We start from the raw sequence: 18,171 nt of genomic DNA, 5'->3' as shown, positions 1-18,171 counted from the left end.
GGTAAATAACTCCTCTATATCTGACTGGGTAAATAACTCCTCATCACTACACTATATCTGACTGGGTAAATAACTCCTCTATATCTGACTGGGTAAATAACTCCTCTATATCTGACTGGGTAAATAACTCCTCTACATCTGACTGGGTAAATAACTCCTCTTGTCACTACACTATATCTGACTGGGTAAATAACTCCTCTATATCTGACTGGGTAAATAACTCCTCTATATCTGACTGGGTAAATAACTCCTCTATATCTGACTGGGTAAGTAACTCCTCTATATCTGACTGGGTAAATAACTCCTCTATATCTGACTGGGTAAATAACTCCTCGTCACTACACTATATCTGACTGGGTAAATAACTCCTCTATATCTGACTGGGTAAATAACTGCTCTATATCTGACTGGGTCAATAACTCCTCTACATCTGACTGGGTAAATAACTCCTCTATATCTGACTGGGTAAGTAACTCCTCTATATCTGATTGGGTAAATAACTCCTCTATATCTGACTGGGTAAATAACTCCTCTATATCTGACTGGGTAAATAACTCCTCTACATCTGACTGGGTAAATAACTCCTCTTGTCACTACACTATATCTGACTGGGCAAATAACTCCTCTATATCTGACTGGGTAAATAACTCCTCGTCACTACACTATATCTGACTGGGTAAATAACTCCTCTATATCTGACTGGGTAAATAACTCCTCTTACCACTACACTATGTCTGACTGGGTAAATAACTCTTCTATATCTGACTGGGTAAATAACTCCTCGTCACTACACTATATCTGACTGGGTAAATAACTCCTCTATATCTGACTGGGTAAATAACTCCTCTATATCTGACTGGGTCAATAACTCCTCTACATCTGACTGGGTAAGTAACTCCTCTATATCTGATTGGGTAAATAACTCCTCTATATCTGACTGGGTAAATAACTCCTCTATATCTGACTGGGTAAATAACTCCTCATCACTACACTATATCTGACTGGGTAAATAACTCCTCTATATCTGACTGGGTAAATAACTCCTCTATATCTGACTGGGTAAATAACTCCTCTACATCTGACTGGGTAAATAACTCCTCTTGTCACTACACTATATCTGACTGGGTAAATAACTCCTCTATATCTGACTGGGTAAATAACTCCTCTTGTCACTACACTATATCTGACTGGGCAAATAACTCCTCTATATCTGACTGGGTAAATAACTCCTCGTCACTACACTATATCTGACTGGGTAAATAACTCCTCTATATCTGACTGGGTAAATAACTCCTCTATATCTGACTGGGTAAATAACTCCTCATCACTACACTATATCTGACTGGGTAAATAACTCCTCTATATCTGACTGGGTAAATAACTCCTCTATATCTGACTGGGTAAGTAACTCCTCTATATCTGACTGGGTAAATAACTCCTCTATATCTGACTGGGTAAATAACTCCTCGTCACTACACTATATCTGACTGGGTAAATAACTCCTCTATATCTGACTGGGTAAATAACTCCTCTATATCTGACTGGGTAAATAACTCCTCTATATCTGACTGGGTAAATAACTCCTCTTACCACTACACTATGTCTGACTGGGTAAATAACTCCTCTATATCTGACTGGGTAAATAACTCCTCGTCACTACACTATATCTGACTGGGTAAATAACTCCGCTATATCTGACTGGGTAAATAACTCCTCTATATCTGACTGGGTAAATAACTCCTCTATATCTGACTGGGTAATAACTCCTCATCACTACACTATATCTGACTGGGTAAATAACTCCTCTATATCTGACTGGGTAAATAACTCCTCTATATCTGACTGGGTAAGTAACTCCTCTATATCTGACTGGGTAAATAACTCCTCTATATCTGACTGGGTAAATAACTCCTCGTCACTACACTATATCTGACTGGGTAAATAACTCCTCTATATCTGACTGGGTAAATAACTCCTCTATATCTGACTGGGTCAATAACTCCTCTACATCTGACTGGGTAAATAACTCCTCTATATCTGACTGGGTAAGTAACTCCTCTATATCTGACTGGGTAAATAACTCCTCTTACCACTACACTATGTCTGACTGGGTAAATAACTCCTCGTCACTACACTATATCTGACTGGGTAAATAACTCCTCTATATCTGACTGGGTAAATAACTCCTCTATATCTGACTGGGTAAATAACTCCTCTATATCTGACTGGGTAAATAACTCCTCTATATCTGACTGGGTAAATAACTCCTCGTCACTACACTATATCTGACTGGGTAAATAACTCCTCTATATCTGACTGGGTAAATAACTCCTCTATATCTGACTGGGTCAATAACTCCTCTACATCTGACTGGGTAAATAACTCCTCTATATCTGACTGGGTAAGTAACTCCTCTATATCTGACTGGGTAAATAACTCCTCTTACCACTACACTATGTCTGACTGGGTAAATAACTCCTCTATATCTGACTGGGTAAATAACTCCTCGTCACTACACTATATCTGACTGGGTAAATAACTCCTCTATATCTGACTGGGTAAATAACTCCTCTATATCTGACTGGGTAAATAACTCCTCTATATCTGACTGGGTAAATAACTCCTCTATATCTGACTGGGTAAATAACTCCTCATCACTACACTATATCTGACTGGGTAAATAACTCCTCTATATCTGACTGGGTAAATAACTCCTCTATATCTGACTGGGTAAGTAACTCCTCTATATCTGACTGGGTAAATAACTCCTCTATATCTGACTGGGTAAATAACTCCTCGTCACTACACTATATCTGACTGGGTAAATAACTCCTCTATATCTGACTGGGTAAATAACTCCTCTATATCTGACTGGGTAAATAACTCCTCTACATCTGACTGGGTAAATAACTCCTCTTGTCACTACACTATATCTGACTGGGCAAATAACTCCTCTATATCTGACTGGGTAAATAACTCCTCGTCACTACACTATATCTGACTGGGTAAATAACTCCTCTATATCTGACTGGGTAAATAACTCCTCTTACCACTACACTATGTCTGACTGGGTAAATAACTCTTCTATATCTGACTGGGTAAATAACTCCTCGTCACTACACTATATCTGACTGGGTAAATAACTCCTCTATATCTGACTGGGTAAATAACTCCTCTATATCTGACTGGGTCAATAACTCATCTACATCTGACTGGGTAAGTAACTCCTCTATATCTGATTGGGTAAATAACTCCTCTATATCTGACTGGGTAAATAACTCCTCTATATCTGACTGGGTAAATAACTCCTCATCACTACACTATATCTGACTGGGTAAATAACTCCTCTATATCTGACTGGGTAAATAACTCCTCTATATCTGACTGGGTAAATAACTCCTCTACATCTGACTGGGTAAATAACTCCTCTTGTCACTACACTATATCTGACTGGGTAAATAACTCCTCTATATCTGACTGGGTAAATAACTCCTCTTGTCACTACACTATATCTGACTGGGCAAATAACTCCTCTATATCTGACTGGGTAAATAACTCCTCGTCACTACACTATATCTGACTGGGTAAATAAGTCCTCTATATCTGACTGGGTAAATAACTCCTCTATATCTGACTGGGTAAATAACTCCTCATCACTACACTATATCTGACTGGGTAAATAACTCCTCTATATCTGACTGGGTAAATAACTCCTCTATATCTGACTGGGTAAGTAACTCCTCTATATCTGACTGGGTAAATAACTCCTCTATATCTGACTGGGTAAATAACTCCTCGTCACTACACTATATCTGACTGGGTAAATAACTCCTCTATATCTGACTGGGTAAATAACTCCTCTATATCTGACTGGGTAAATAACTCCTCTTACCACTACACTATGTCTGACTGGGTAAATAACTCCTCTATATCTGACTGGGTAAATAACTCCTCGTCACTACACTATATCTGACTGGGTAAATAACTCCGCTATATCTGACTGGGTAAATAACTCCTCTATATCTGACTGGGTAAATAACTCCTCTATATCTGACTGGGTAATAACTCCTCATCACTACACTATATCTGACTGGGTAAATAACTCCTCTATATCTGACTGGGTAAATAACTCCTCTATATCTGACTGGGTAAATAACTCCTCGTCACTACACTATATCTGACTGGATAAATAACTCCTCTATATCTGACTGGGTAAATAACTCCTCTATATCTGACTGGGTCAATAACTCCTCTACATCTGACTGGGTAAATAACTCCTCTATATCTGACTGGGTAAGTAACTCCTCTATATCTGACTGGGTAAATAACTCCTCTTACCACTACACTATGTCTGACTGGGTAAATAACTCCTCTATATCTGACTGGGTAAATAACTCCTCGTCACTACACTATATCTGACTGGGTAAATAACTCCTCTATATCTGACTGGGTAAATAACTCCTCTATATCTGACTGGGTAAATAACTCCTCTATATCTGACTGGGTAAATAACTCCTCTATATCTGACTGGGTAAGTAACTCCTCTATATCTGACTGGGTAAATAACTCCTCTATATCTGACTGGGTAAATAACTCCTCGTCACTACACTATATCTGACTGGGTAAATAACTCCTCTATATCTGACTGGGTAAATAACTCCTCTATATCTGACTGGGTCAATAACTCCTCTACATCTGACTGGGTAAATAACTCCTCTATATCTGACTGGGTAAGTAACTCCTCTATATCTGACTGGGTAAATAACTCCTCTTACCACTACACTATGTCTGACTGGGTAAATAACTCCTCTATATCTGACTGGGTAAATAACTCCTCGTCACTACACTATATCTGACTGGGTAAATAACTCCTCTATATCTGACTGGGTAAATAACTCCTCTATATCTGACTGGGTAAATAACTCCTCTATATCTGACTGGGTAAATAACTCCTCATCACTACACTATATCTGACTGGGTAAATAACTCCTCTATATCTGACTGGGTAAATAACTCCTCTATATCTGACTGGGTAAGTAACTCCTCTATATCTGACTGGGTAAATAACTCCTCTATATCTGACTGGGTAAATAACTCCTCGTCACTACACTATATCTGACTGGGTAAATAACTCCTCTATATCTGACTGGGTAAATAACTCCTCTATATCTGACTGGGTCAATAACTCCTCTACATCTGACTGGGTAAATAACTCCTCTATATCTGACTGGGTAAGTAACTCCTCTATATCTGATTGGGTAAATAACTCCTCTATATCTGACTGGGTAAATAACTCCTCTATATCTGACTGGGTAAATAACTCCTCATCACTACACTATATCTGACTGGGTAAATAACTCCTCTATATCTGACTGGGTAAATAACTCCTCTACATCTGACTGGGTAAATAACTCCTCTTGTCACTACACTATATCTGACTGGGCAAATAACTCCTCTATATCTGACTGGGTAAATAACTCCTCGTCACTACACTATATCTGACTGGGTAAATAACTCCTCTATATCTGACTGGGTAAATAACTCCTCTTACCACTACACTATGTCTGACTGGGTAAATAACTCTTCTATATCTGACTGGGTAAATAACTCCTCGTCACTACACTATATCTGACTGGGTAAATAACTCCTCTATATCTGACTGGGTAAATAACTCCTCTATATCTGACTGGGTCAATAACTCCTCTACATCTGACTGGGTAAGTAACTCCTCTATATCTGATTGGGTAAATAACTCCTCTATATCTGACTGGGTAAATAACTCCTCTATATCTGACTGGGTAAATAACTCCTCGTCACTACACTATATCTGACTGGGTAAATAACTCCTCTATATCTGACTGGGTAAATAACTCCTCTATATCTGACTGGGTAAATAACTCCTCTACATCTGACTGGGTAAATAACTCCTCTTGTCACTACACTATATCTGACTGGGTAAATAACTCCTCTATATCTGACTGGGTAAATAACTCCTCGTCACTACACTATATCTGACTGGGTAAATAACTCCTCTATATCTGACTGGGTAAATAACTCCTCTTACCACTACACTATGTCTGACTGGGTAAATAACTCCTCTATATCTGACTGGGTAAATAACTCCTCGTCACTACACTATATCTGACTGGGTAAATAACTCCTCTATATCTGACTGGGTAAATAACTCCTCTATATCTGACTGGGTAAGTAACTCCTCTATATCTGACTGGGTAAATAACTCCTCGTCACTACACTATATCTGACTGGGTAAATAACTCCTCTATATCTGACTGGGTAAATAACTCCTCTATATCTGACTGGGTAAGTAACTCCTCTATATCTGATTGGGTAAATAACTCCTCTATATCTGACTGGGTAAATAACTCCTCTATATCTGACTGGGTAAATAACTCCTCATCACTACACTATATCTGACTGGGTAAATAACTCCTGTATATCTGACTGGGTAAATAACTCCTCTATATCTGACTGGGTAAATAACTCCTCTACATCTGACTGGGTAAATAACTCCTCTTGTCACTACACTATATCTGACTGGGTAAATAACTCCTCTATATCTGACTGGGTAAATAACTCCTCGTCACTACACTATATCTGACTGGGTAAATAACTCCTCTATATCTGACTGGGTAAATAACTCCTCTATATCTGACTGGGTAAATAACTCCTCTATATCTGACTGGGTAAATAACTCCTCGTCACTACACTATATCTGACTGGGTAAATAACTCCTCTATATCTGACTGGGTAAATAACTCCTCTATATCTGACTGGGTAAGTAACTCCTCTATATCTGACTGGGTAAATAACTCCTCTATATCTGACTGGGTAAATAACTCCTCGTCACTACACTATATCTGACTGGGTAAATAACTCCTCTATATCTGACTGGGTAAATAACTCCTCTATATCTGACTGGGTCAATAACTCCTCTACATCTGACTGGGTAAATAACTCCTCTATATCTGACTGGGTAAGTAACTCCTCTATATCTGATTGGGTAAATAACTCCTCTATATCTGACTGGGTAAATAACTCCTCTATATCTGACTGGGTAAATAACTCTTCATCACTACACTATATCTGACTGGGTAAATAACTCCTCTATATCTGACTGGGTAAATAACTCCTCTATATCTGACTGGGTAAATAACTCCTCTACATCTGACTGGGTAAATAACTCCTCTTGTCACTACACTATATCTGACTGGGTAAATAACTCCTCTATATCTGACTGGGTAAATAACTCCTCGTCACTACACTATATCTGACTGGGTAAATAACTCCTCTATATCTGACTGGGTAAATAACTCCTCTTACCACTACACTATGTCTGACTGGGTAAATAACTCCTCTATATCTGACTGGGTAAATAACTCCTCTATATCTGACTGGGTAAATAACTCCTCTATATCTGACTGGGTAAATAACTCCTCTATATCTGACTGGGTAAATAACTCCTCTATATCTGACTGGGTAAATAACTCCTCTATATCTGACTGGGCAAATAACTCCTCTATATCTGACTGGGTAAATAACTCCTCTATATCTGACTGGGTAAATAACTCCTCTATATCTGACTGGGTAAATAACTCCTCTATATCTGACTGGGTAAATAACTCCTCTATATCTGACTGGGTTAATAACTCCTCTATATCTGACTGGGTAAATAAGACTAGATTAAATCTAAAAAAGAGTGGCAAAATGAACACTGGTGAGTGCGTAGTTGGGATGGCGGATTTACTGATTCATCCAGATGAATTATCTGGCTTTAGTCACACTAATCCTTTACCTCATCCAGTCTCGTCTCAGACCAAATCAGGCCATATCAGAGCGCACAGGGGTGAAGTTTCCCCTACGCACAGATCTAAGATCAGCTTCAGCTTCCCCAATCCTAACCTTAATCATTAGTGGGGGAAATGCATCCTACTCTTACCAGGGCTCCTCTGGGCTCCAAGAAGGCCCAGCAAGCTAGCTAGCCTAACATAAGATTTATTTGAACCATATTCCATTTAAAAAGGCCCAGTTTGCCTAGCTTTACCAAAGATGATCTATTATATTGACAAGATAGCCAAGTGACCGCTCTAACAATGGAAATACATGTCTTCAAAGATGGAAGGCAAGCGGAAGGAGGCAAAATCAGGTGGAACCATTCTAGCCAATGAGAGGTTGGATACGCGTGTGAACAGCAAGCACAACTCCGATACAGAGTTGTTTTTTTCAAAGTTTGTGAAATCCCACATGCGTCCACTTATATCAGTGCATTCGTAACAACCAAACCATTACGTAACATCTATTAGGTCAAATAAGCCTTACGTTGCAAATTAGCAATTATATTTTTTTGTTGACCAAATTCGACACTCTCATTGAGTAAACCCTCTCGCTTCAACCTCTTCCTCTCTGGCCTTACCTAGCCCAGCGCTAACACAAATCATTTTCTACTTAGGTCTAGCTAGCCTAGCTTAAACTAGCCTAACACAAGCCATATTCCACCAAGGTCCAGCTACGTAGCCTAGCCTAGGCTAACACAAATCACATTCCACTTAGGTCCAGCTAGCCTAGCTTAGCCTAACACAAACCATGTAGTTTAGCCTAACACAAAACATATTCAACTTAGGTCCAGATAGCCTAGCCTTGCCTAGCAGAGCGCCGCTAACACAAACTACATTCCATGTAGGTCCTGCTAGCCTAGCAACACAAATAATATCCACTTACTGTAGGTCCTGCTAGCCTAGTTTAGCGCTAACACAAACCATAATCCACTTATCTCCACACCCCTTGTCATTACAGGCAGCATACATATCCCAAGTAGTAGATGCAACATCGCAGAGTGATGGAGGCAGCTATGGAGGCAGGAATGCTGTCTGGAATTAGATGACAATTCCACATTGGCATGTTGCTAGAAAAGTCAACATTCCTGCAGAGCCATGCAGGCAGACAGGAGGATTAGATATAGGTTATGTTATGTGGGCCCAGGCCAGGTCCTCTCAGGTAGGCTGCCTACAGACAGACAGACAGACAGACAGACAGACAGACAGACAGACAGACAGACAGACAGACAGACAGACAGACAGACAGACAGACAGACAGACAGACAGACAGACAGACAGACAGACAGACAGACAGACAGCGGTAGGAAAGTTAATTACTGCTAACACACCTATTCAGACATGGGAAACCTTCTTACTGTATGACTTAAGCTATTCTGCTAACACCCGTTCACAGTAGACGGGGTGGGAAAGCTACTATTCTGCAAATAAACCCATTCGGATAGTGATGGGAAAGCTACTTATTCACTGTAGATAGGGGTGGGCTAGCTACTTACTGTACCTACTGCTAACACACCCACTAGCCTAACTGTAGGAAAGGTTAAGCTACTGCTAACACATAGACTAGCCTAACTGTATATAAGGCTAAGCTACTTAGCTACTGCTAACACACCCATTCAGATAGATGGCTAGTGTAGATAGTGGTGGGTAAGCTACTTATTGGGCTTACAAACACACCCATTCAGATAAGAGTGAAAAATCGTCTTACTGTGTCTAACTTAAGATGTCTGCAAACACACCCATTCATGGGAAACATTACATTTTCCATTTCCATTTTAGTCATTTAGCAGACGTTCTTATCCAGAGCGACTTACAGTAGTGAATGCATACATTTCCTTTCAAGCTTTATTTCAAGCCTTACTCTACAACATACTGATACAGTACTATGCAAACAAACCTATTCAGATAGATGTGAAATCTTACCGCACAACACAAGATAATCTGCAAACAAAGTTATTCAGATAGATGTGAAATCTTACCGCACAACACAAGATAACCTGCAAACAAACCTATTCAGAAGGCAATCATGGGAAATCTACTCCTTGTCCTGTCCATACAGCAGGCTGGAAACTTTCACACGTAGACAACTGATGAAGGCTGTTGTTGGTTGGATAACAACACTTCTTTCTGTTTTATGTCATTGTTGTTTTGTGTTGGTCTAAACAACTCATTCTCAAAAAGATAAAAAATATTGTGTAATTGAATGACAGGGACTATAATGTTACACCTGTAGCAGTGACAGAGATGTACCTAATGCTGGAAAACAACAGGAAAATAGTTAGACGTGCCCTCCTCTGTGATTCAGACTTCCTGTAGTAGCTCACTGGATCTGGTACAGCCCTGTGTTTTTACCACAGACCAGTCAGACCGTACGTACTGCTAAAGTCCTCCCTGAGACCCCCTGAAAATGACTTCTGCACGCACACACACACACACACACACACACACACACACACACACACACACACACACACACACACACACACACACACACACACACACACACACACACACACACACACACACACACACACACACACACACACACACACACACACACACACACACACACACACACACACACACGGGCATTCCTGTGCCATATCAGAAAGTTGCATAGAAATACGAATCACTGATATATTTTGCTCATGTCTTATAATTTACTTGATCAAATTAATGAGTTTTCTAATACGTTCAATACATTTAGCTGATTTCCTACAAAGTTCAATAAATGTTTTAATATTGTTGAATTCTGTTTTAAGAGAGAGTGAGAGTAGGAGAGAGAGAGAGAGATTGAGAGGGATAGAAGGGGAGAGAGAGTGAGGGAGAGAGAGAGACATCGAGAGGGAAAGAAGGGGAGAGAGAATGAGGGAGAGAGAGAGACATCGAGAGGGAAAGAAGGGGAGAGAGAGTGAGGGAGAGAGAGACATCGAGAGGGAAAGAAGGGGAGAGAGAGTGAGGGAGAGAGACATCGAGAGGGAAAGAAGGGGAGAGAGAGTGAGTAAGAGTAAGAGAAAGTGGACTTCCACTCCAAACTAGAAATATCTTCTCCTTCTGGTAGATTCAACAGTGTGAGACTCCTTTTCTAGGAAGTGTTCTACATCGCTAGCCAGCACCTCCCCTAACTAGGTGTTCTACTCTGCTAGCCAGCACCTCCACTAACCAGGTGTTCTACACCGCTAGCCAGCACCTCCCCTAACCAGGTGTTCTACTCTGCTAGCCAGTACCTCCCCTAACCAGGTGTTCTACTCTGCTAGCCAGCACCTCCCCTAACCAGGTGTTCTACTCTGCTAGCCAGCACCTCCCCTAACCAGGTGTTCTACACCGCTAGCCAGCACCTCCCCTAACCAGGTGTTCTACACCGCTAGCCAGCACCTCCCCTAACCAGGTGTTCTACACCGCTAGCCAGCACCTCCCCTAACCAGGTGTTCTACACCGCTAGCCAGTACCTCCCCTAACCAGGTGTTCTACTCTGCTAGCCAGCACCTCCCCTAACCAGGTGTTCTACTCTGCTAGCCAGCACCTCCCCTAACCAGGTGTTCTACACCGCTAGCCAGCACCTCCCCTAACCAGGTGTTCTACAGCGCTAGCCAGCACCTCCCCTAACCAGGTGTTCTACACCGCTAGCCAGCACCTCCCCTAACCAGGTGTTCTACTCCGCTAGCCAGCACCTCCCCTAACCAGGTGTTCTACACCGCTAGCCAGCACCTCCCCTAACCAGGTGTTCTACACCGCTAGCCAGCACCTCCCCTAACCAGGTGTTCTACACCGCTAGCCAGCACCTCCCCTAACCAGGTGTTCTACACCGCTAGCCAGCACCTCCCCTAACCAGGTGTTCTACACCGCTAGCCAGCACCTCCCCTAACCAGGTGTTCTACACCGCTAGCCAGCACCTCCCCTAACCAGGTGTTCTACTCTGCTAGCCAGTACCTCCCCTAACCAGGTGTTCTACTCTGCTAGCCAGCACCTCCCCTAACCAGGTGTTCTACTCTGCTAGCCAGCACCTCCCCTAACCAGGTGTTCTACACCGCTAGCCAGCACCTCCCCTAACCAGGTGTTCTACACCGCTAGCCAGCACCTCCCCTAACCAGGTGTTCTACTCCGCTAGCCAGCACCTCCCCTAACCAGGTGTTCTACACCGCTAGCCAGCACCTCCCCTAACCAGGTGTTCTACACCGCTAGCCAGTAACTCCCCTAACCAGGTGTTCTACTCTGCTAGCCAGCACCTCCCCTAACCAGGTGTTCTACACCGCTAGCCAGCACCTCCCCTAACCAGGTGTTCTACACCGCTAGCCAGTAACTCCCCTAACCAGGTGTTCTACTCTGCTAGCCAGCACCTCCCCTAACCAGGTGTTCTACTCTGCTAGCCAGCACCTCCTCTAACCAGGTGTTCTACTCTGCTAGCCAGCACCTCCCCTAACCAGGTGTTCTACTCTGCTAGCCAGCACCTCCCCTAACCAGGTGTTCTACACTGCTAGCCAGCACCTCTCCTAAACAGGTGTTCTACTCTGCTAGCCAGCACCTCCTCTAACCAGGTGTTCTACTCTGCTAGCCAGCACCTCCTCTAACCAGGTGTTCTACTCTGCGAGCCAGCACCTCCTCTAACCATGTCAACAAAGACACGTCTTACACACTAAGGCTAAACATATTACATGGTTTATTGTGTCTGTGCTGACAAAGGGTCTCTATAGTATAAACTATCGCAAATAGTGTGAGTCAATACTATGGGATGGATCAAATCAACCTGCTTCAGCAACGTCTGGGTCCCAAAAAGCACCCTCTTCCTTATATACAGTATATACTGCAGGTAATAAGGAGCCATTTGGGACGCACCCTTAGTTAGTTGTGAACACGACACACGTCTTACTCTGAACACTTGGAGGAGAGGTTACTTACTCTGAACACTTAGAGGATAGGTTACTTACTCTGAACACTTGGAGGAGAGGTTATTTACTCTGAACACTTATAGGAGAGGTTATTTACTCTGAACACTTAGAGGAGAGGTTACTTCCTCTGAACACGTAGAGGAGAGGTTATTTACTCAACACTTAGAGGAGAGGTTACTTCCTCTGAACACTTAGAGGAGAGCTAATTTACTCTGAACACTTATATGAGATGTTATTTACTCTGAACACTTAGAGGAGAGTTTACTTCCTCTGAACACTTAGAGGAAAGGTTATTTACTCTGAACACTTAGAGGAGAGATTATTTGCTCTGAACACTTAGAGGAGAGGTTACTGGGTATTTCTTATTGAGTGCTCTGGAAGAATGAACAATCTAAGAAAACTAAAACATAAGGACTCCAGGAAATAAAATCACCTACAGTGAAAGTTACAAAAATTCCTTCTCCCTCCCCTCTCTCGCTGGGTCTCTCTCTCTCCTCCCTTCATCCCTCTCTCTATATTATCCCCCTCACCCCCTCGCTCTCTCTCTGCCCCCTCTCTCTTCCTCCTCTCTCTCCCTCCATCTCTCTCTCTCGTCACCTCACTACTGGATAGTTTAACACTAGACAAAGGAGAGAGCAGAGTTTGAGAGATGTGGTATAATGAGCCATTGACCATCGGTCAGAGAACGTCGGCCTTGCGGTGAAGTCATACACACACACGCACGCGCAAGCATGCCCACACGCACGAATACACACACACACACACAGGCATACACACACACACACACACTCACTCATATATAATGTGCATTGTTCATTATAGTATGTCCATAGTGGTTGATGTTTGGCTCTGTTGCCTAGACAACACCAGGGTACGCCACACACAAAGCGCCCATTAACAGTTTTTTTTCTTCTGTTTGAATGTTTGAAAGAGGGATTGTTGTCTTAAAGACACTCAATCATTTTCAAATGGGAGATTATAGGCCTTGTTGTTATGGGGAAAAGCACAACGTTGACAGTTTCCAATCTGATCAGGACATTCAACAGAGGTATCAATAGGAACTGTACCTCAGTTCTCAGTCTGATCAGGGCATTCAACAGAGGTATCAATAGGAACTGTACCTCAGTTCTCAGTCTGATCAGGACATTCAACAGAGGTATCAATAGGATCTGTACCTCAAGATGATCTTCGTATAACCTCATTGGTCCAAACTGCACCTGGGTAAATGTGTTCTGAAACAAAAGGAAGGAGAATGTTTAGACAAACAATAGTTACACAGAACAGGCCTCAAAACACATCATAGTCCTGACTGACCTTCTGAACTAGGTCCTCAAATACCTAGAGAGAAAAATAAATAATTGAAACTCTGATGAGAGAGTAAAGAGAGATAGAAAGAGAGAGAAAGAGAGAGAGACAGAGATTAAAGAGAGATAGAGAGGAGAGAGAAAGAGAGAGTAAAGAGAGATAGAGATAGAGACAAAGAGTAAAGAGAGATAGAGAGAGTAAAGAAAGAAAGAGAGAGTAGAGAGAGAGATAGAGAGAGAGTAAAGAAAGGGAGCGAGAGAGAGATAGAGAGACATCAGCACCACAGGTAACTTGCACAGAGCTGTGAATGATGTGAGAGACAAGGCAATTAGGGCATTCTATCCCATCAAAAGGAACATAAAATTCAACATACCAATTAGGATCTGGCTAAAAATACCTGAATCAGTTATAGAACCCATTGCCCTTTACGGTTGTGAAGTCTGGGGTCCACTCACCAACCAAGAATTCACAAAATGGGACAAACACCAAATTGAGACTCTGCATGCAGAATTCTGCAAAAATATCCTCTGTGTACAACGTAAAACACCGAATAATGCATGCAGAGCAGAATTAGGCTGATACCTGCGAATGATCAAAATCCAGAAAAGAGACGTTAAATTCTACAACCACCTAAAAGGAAGTGATTCCAAAACCTTCCATAACAAAGCCATCACCTACAGAGAGATGAACCTGGAGAAGAATCCCCTAAGCAAGCTGGTCCTGGGGCTCTGTTCACAAACATAAACACACCCCACAGAGCCCCAGGACAGCAACACAATTAGACCCAACCAAATCATGAGAAAACAAAAAGATAATTACTTGACACATTGGAAAGAATTAACAAAAGAACTGAGCAAACTAGAATGCTATTTGGCCCTAAACAGAGACTACACAGTGGCAGAATACCTGACCACTGTGACTGACCCAAGGTTAAGGAATGCTTTGAATATGTACAGACTCAGTGAGCATGGCCTTGCTATTGAGGAAGGTCGCCGTAGGCAGACCTGGCTCTCAAGAGAAGATAGGCTATGTGCACACTGCCCACAAAATGAGGTGGAAACTGAGCAGCACTTCCTAACCTCCTGCCAAGTGTATGACCATATTAGAGACACATATTTCCCTCAGATTACACAGACCCACAAAGAATTTGAAAACAAACCCAATTTTGATAAACTCCCATAACTACTGGGTGAAATACCACAGTGTGCCATCACAGCAGCAAGATTTGTGACCTGTTGCCACAAGAAAAGGGCAACCAGAGAAGAACAAACACCATTGTAAATACAACCCATATTTATGTTTATTTATTTTCCCTTTTGTACTTTCACTATTTGCACATCAGTACAACACTGTATATAGACATAATATGACATTTGTAATGTCTTTATTCTTTTGGAACTTCTATGAGTGTAATGTTTACTGTTCATTTTTATTGTTTATTTCACTTTTGTTTATTATCTATTTCACGTGCTTTGGCAATGTTAACATATGTTTCCCATGCCAATAAAGCCCCTTGAATTGAAATTGAATTGAGAGAGAAAGACAGAGAGCGAGACAGAGACAGCGAGAGAGAGACAGAAAGAGAGACTGAGAGTAAAGAGAGAGAGAGAAAAAGCGAGAGAGAGAATGAGAGAGTAAAGAAAGCTAGAGAGAGAGAGGGAGGGAGAGAGAGAGTGAGTATTTTCTCTCTATTCTTCTGTCTGCAAATAATTTAGCTTCCTTCCTGCTAAGTGGCAGCCCACCTCATGCAGGGGTTAAGTAACCATGGTAACCAAGCCCCTTGCGAGCCGCCATCCCTCTAGAATTCCTCTCATTTCTTCCAGTAAACAATCTGTGCACGTGAGACACACACACACACAGAAACACACACACACATCTCTGAAACACACACAGAGACACAGGTGAAGATGAATTAGTGAAAACATGGCGTGTGGGCAGCTTTAAATCACTTTGTTTTTGGTAAAAGGTAAGCTGTCAGGAAAACAGAGAGGCACAGGGAAAGATGATTAGAGCCAGGTAGTATTGACGTCACAGAGGAGAGAAGAGTCACTAGGTCCTGGCTGACTGGCTGACTGACTGGCTGACTGGCTGACTGCTGTAAAGTCTACCAAGAATCCCAATGACATCACAGACGGGTTGCTACAGTGTTGATGCATTCTGTGATAATCTGTTCTTTCTCAGGGAGAGAGGGAGAAACAGAGGAGGAGAGGGTCGGAGGCAAGAGGAAAGGAGAGAAGGATGGTGGGAGAGAGGAGAGAAGGATGGAGAGAGGGAGGAACAGAGGAGGAGAGGGTCGGAGGCAAGGGGAAAGGAGAGAGGAGAGAAGGATGGAGAGAGAGAGGAGAGAAGGATGGAGGGAGAGAGGACAGAAGGATGGAGAGAGGTGAGAAGGATGGAGGGAGAGAGGCGAGAAGGATGGAGGGAGAGAGGAGAGAAGGATGGAGGGAGAGAGGAGAGAAGGATGGGGGGAGAGAGGAGAGAAGGATGGAGGGAGAGGAGAGAAGGATGGAGGGAGAGAGGAGAGGATGGAGAGAGAGAGGAGAGAAGGATGGAGGGAGAGAGGAGAGAAGGATGGAGGGAGAGGGGAGAGAAGGATGGAGGGAGAGAGGAGAGAAGGATGGAGGGAGAGAGGAGAGAAGGATGGAGAGAGGCGAGAAGGATGGAGGGAGAGAGGAGAGAAGGATGGAGGGAGAGAGCAGAGAAGGATGGAGGGAGAGAGGAGAGAAGGATGGAGAGAGAGGAGAGAAGGATGGAGGGAGAGAGGAGAGAAGGATGGCGAGAGGCGAGAAGGATGGAGGGAGAGAGGAGAGAAGGATGGAGGGAGAGAGCAGAGAAGGATGGAGGGAGAGAGGAGAGAAGGATGGAGAGAGAGGAGAGAAGGATGGAGGGAGAGAGGAGAGAAGGATGGCGAGAGAGAGGAGAGAAGGATGGAGGGAGAGAGGAGAGAAGGATGGAGGGAGAGAGGAGAGAAGGATGGAGGGAGAGAGGAGAGAAGGATGGAGGGAGAGGGGAGAGAAGGATGGAGAGAGAGAGGAGAGAAGGATGGAGAGAGAGAGGAGAGAAGGATGGAGAGAGAGAGGAGAGGATGGAGAGAGAGGAGAGAAGGATGGAGAGAGAGAGGAGAGGATGGAGAGACAGGAGAGAAGGATGGAGAGAGAGAGGAGAGGAGGATGGAGGGAGAGAGAAGAGAAGGATGGAGAGAGAGAGGAGAGAAGGATGAGAGAGAGAGGAGAGGATGGAGAGAGAGGAGAGAAGGATGGAGAGAGAGAGGAGAGAAGGATGGAGAGAGAGAGGAGAGAAAGATGGAGAGAGAGAGGAGAGAAGGATGGGAGAGAGAGGAGAGGAGAGGATGGAGAGAGAGGAGAGAAGGATGGAGAGAGAGAGGAGAGAAGGATGGAGAGAGAGAGAGGAGAGCATCGAGAGAGAGGAGAGAAGGATGGAGAGAGAGAGGAGAGAAGGATGGAGAGAGAGAGGAGAGAAAGATGGAGAGAGAGAGGAGAGAAGGGTGAGAGAGAGAGGAGAGGATGGAGAGAGAGGAGAGAAGGATGGAGAGAGAGAGGAGAGAAGGATGGAGAGAGAGAGAGGAGAGCATGGAGAGAGAGGAGAGAAGGATGGAGAGAGAGAGGAGAAGTTTCCCCTCGTGTGCAGACCAGCTCAGTCTAGAACAGGTGACAGGTCATGACGACAGTAAGGTCAGAGAGTGCTGTAATGTACTGTGACCTCATGACATGTTGTCTCTAAAGGTCAACATATAGAATGTAAACCAACAGTGCATTTCAACTGCCAGAACTGGTTCTGATGACTTTAGACATGTCCGCTCTAATCAACTGATTGCTGGAGTTCTCCAATCCCACATGCCACTTCCTATGGACCAGGAACAAGAAGGAATGCAATGCTTCTCCCTCCTGTAGAAATACTACTGGAAAACTAAATCAGGGGACATGGACCCACACGGACCCATACACACACACACACACACGGACACACACACAGACACACACACGGACACACACACACAGTCACGCTTGGGAGTTGTGTTGGGGTCAGAGCTCTGACGTACAGAGTTTTGCCATGGGCTCTAGTAGAGGAGCAGAACACAATGCTGTGGCTGGGTGGAGAGAGATGGAGAG

At 43.2% G+C, this 18,171-nt stretch overlaps 1 protein-coding gene across 1 annotated transcript in view; it reads right to left on the bottom strand.

The window, feature by feature from the left end:
• Positions 1–15,891, bottom strand: part of LOC106592114 (high affinity cAMP-specific and IBMX-insensitive 3',5'-cyclic phosphodiesterase 8A) — a 107,839-nt gene extending 91,948 nt beyond the window's left edge. Inside the window, exons 1-2 of the mRNA XM_082957998.1 lie at positions 15,784–15,891; positions 13,912–13,968 (exon numbers count right to left, since the gene is read on the bottom strand). Coding sequence (XP_082814124.1) covers positions 13,912–13,938 — 27 coding nt within the window. The 5' untranslated portion in view covers positions 13,939–13,968; positions 15,784–15,891. The remainder of the gene's footprint in view (positions 1–13,911; positions 13,969–15,783) is intronic.
• Between the last annotated feature and the right edge of the window lie 2,280 nt (positions 15,892–18,171).

The sequence above is a fragment of the Salmo salar genome, chromosome 11 (assembly GCF_965601325.2).
Source record: "Salmo salar chromosome 11, fSalSal1, whole genome shotgun sequence".
In the NCBI taxonomy this organism is placed as follows: Eukaryota; Metazoa; Chordata; class Actinopteri; order Salmoniformes; family Salmonidae; genus Salmo; species Salmo salar.
This window is presented reverse-complemented; position numbering and strand designations above follow the sequence as displayed.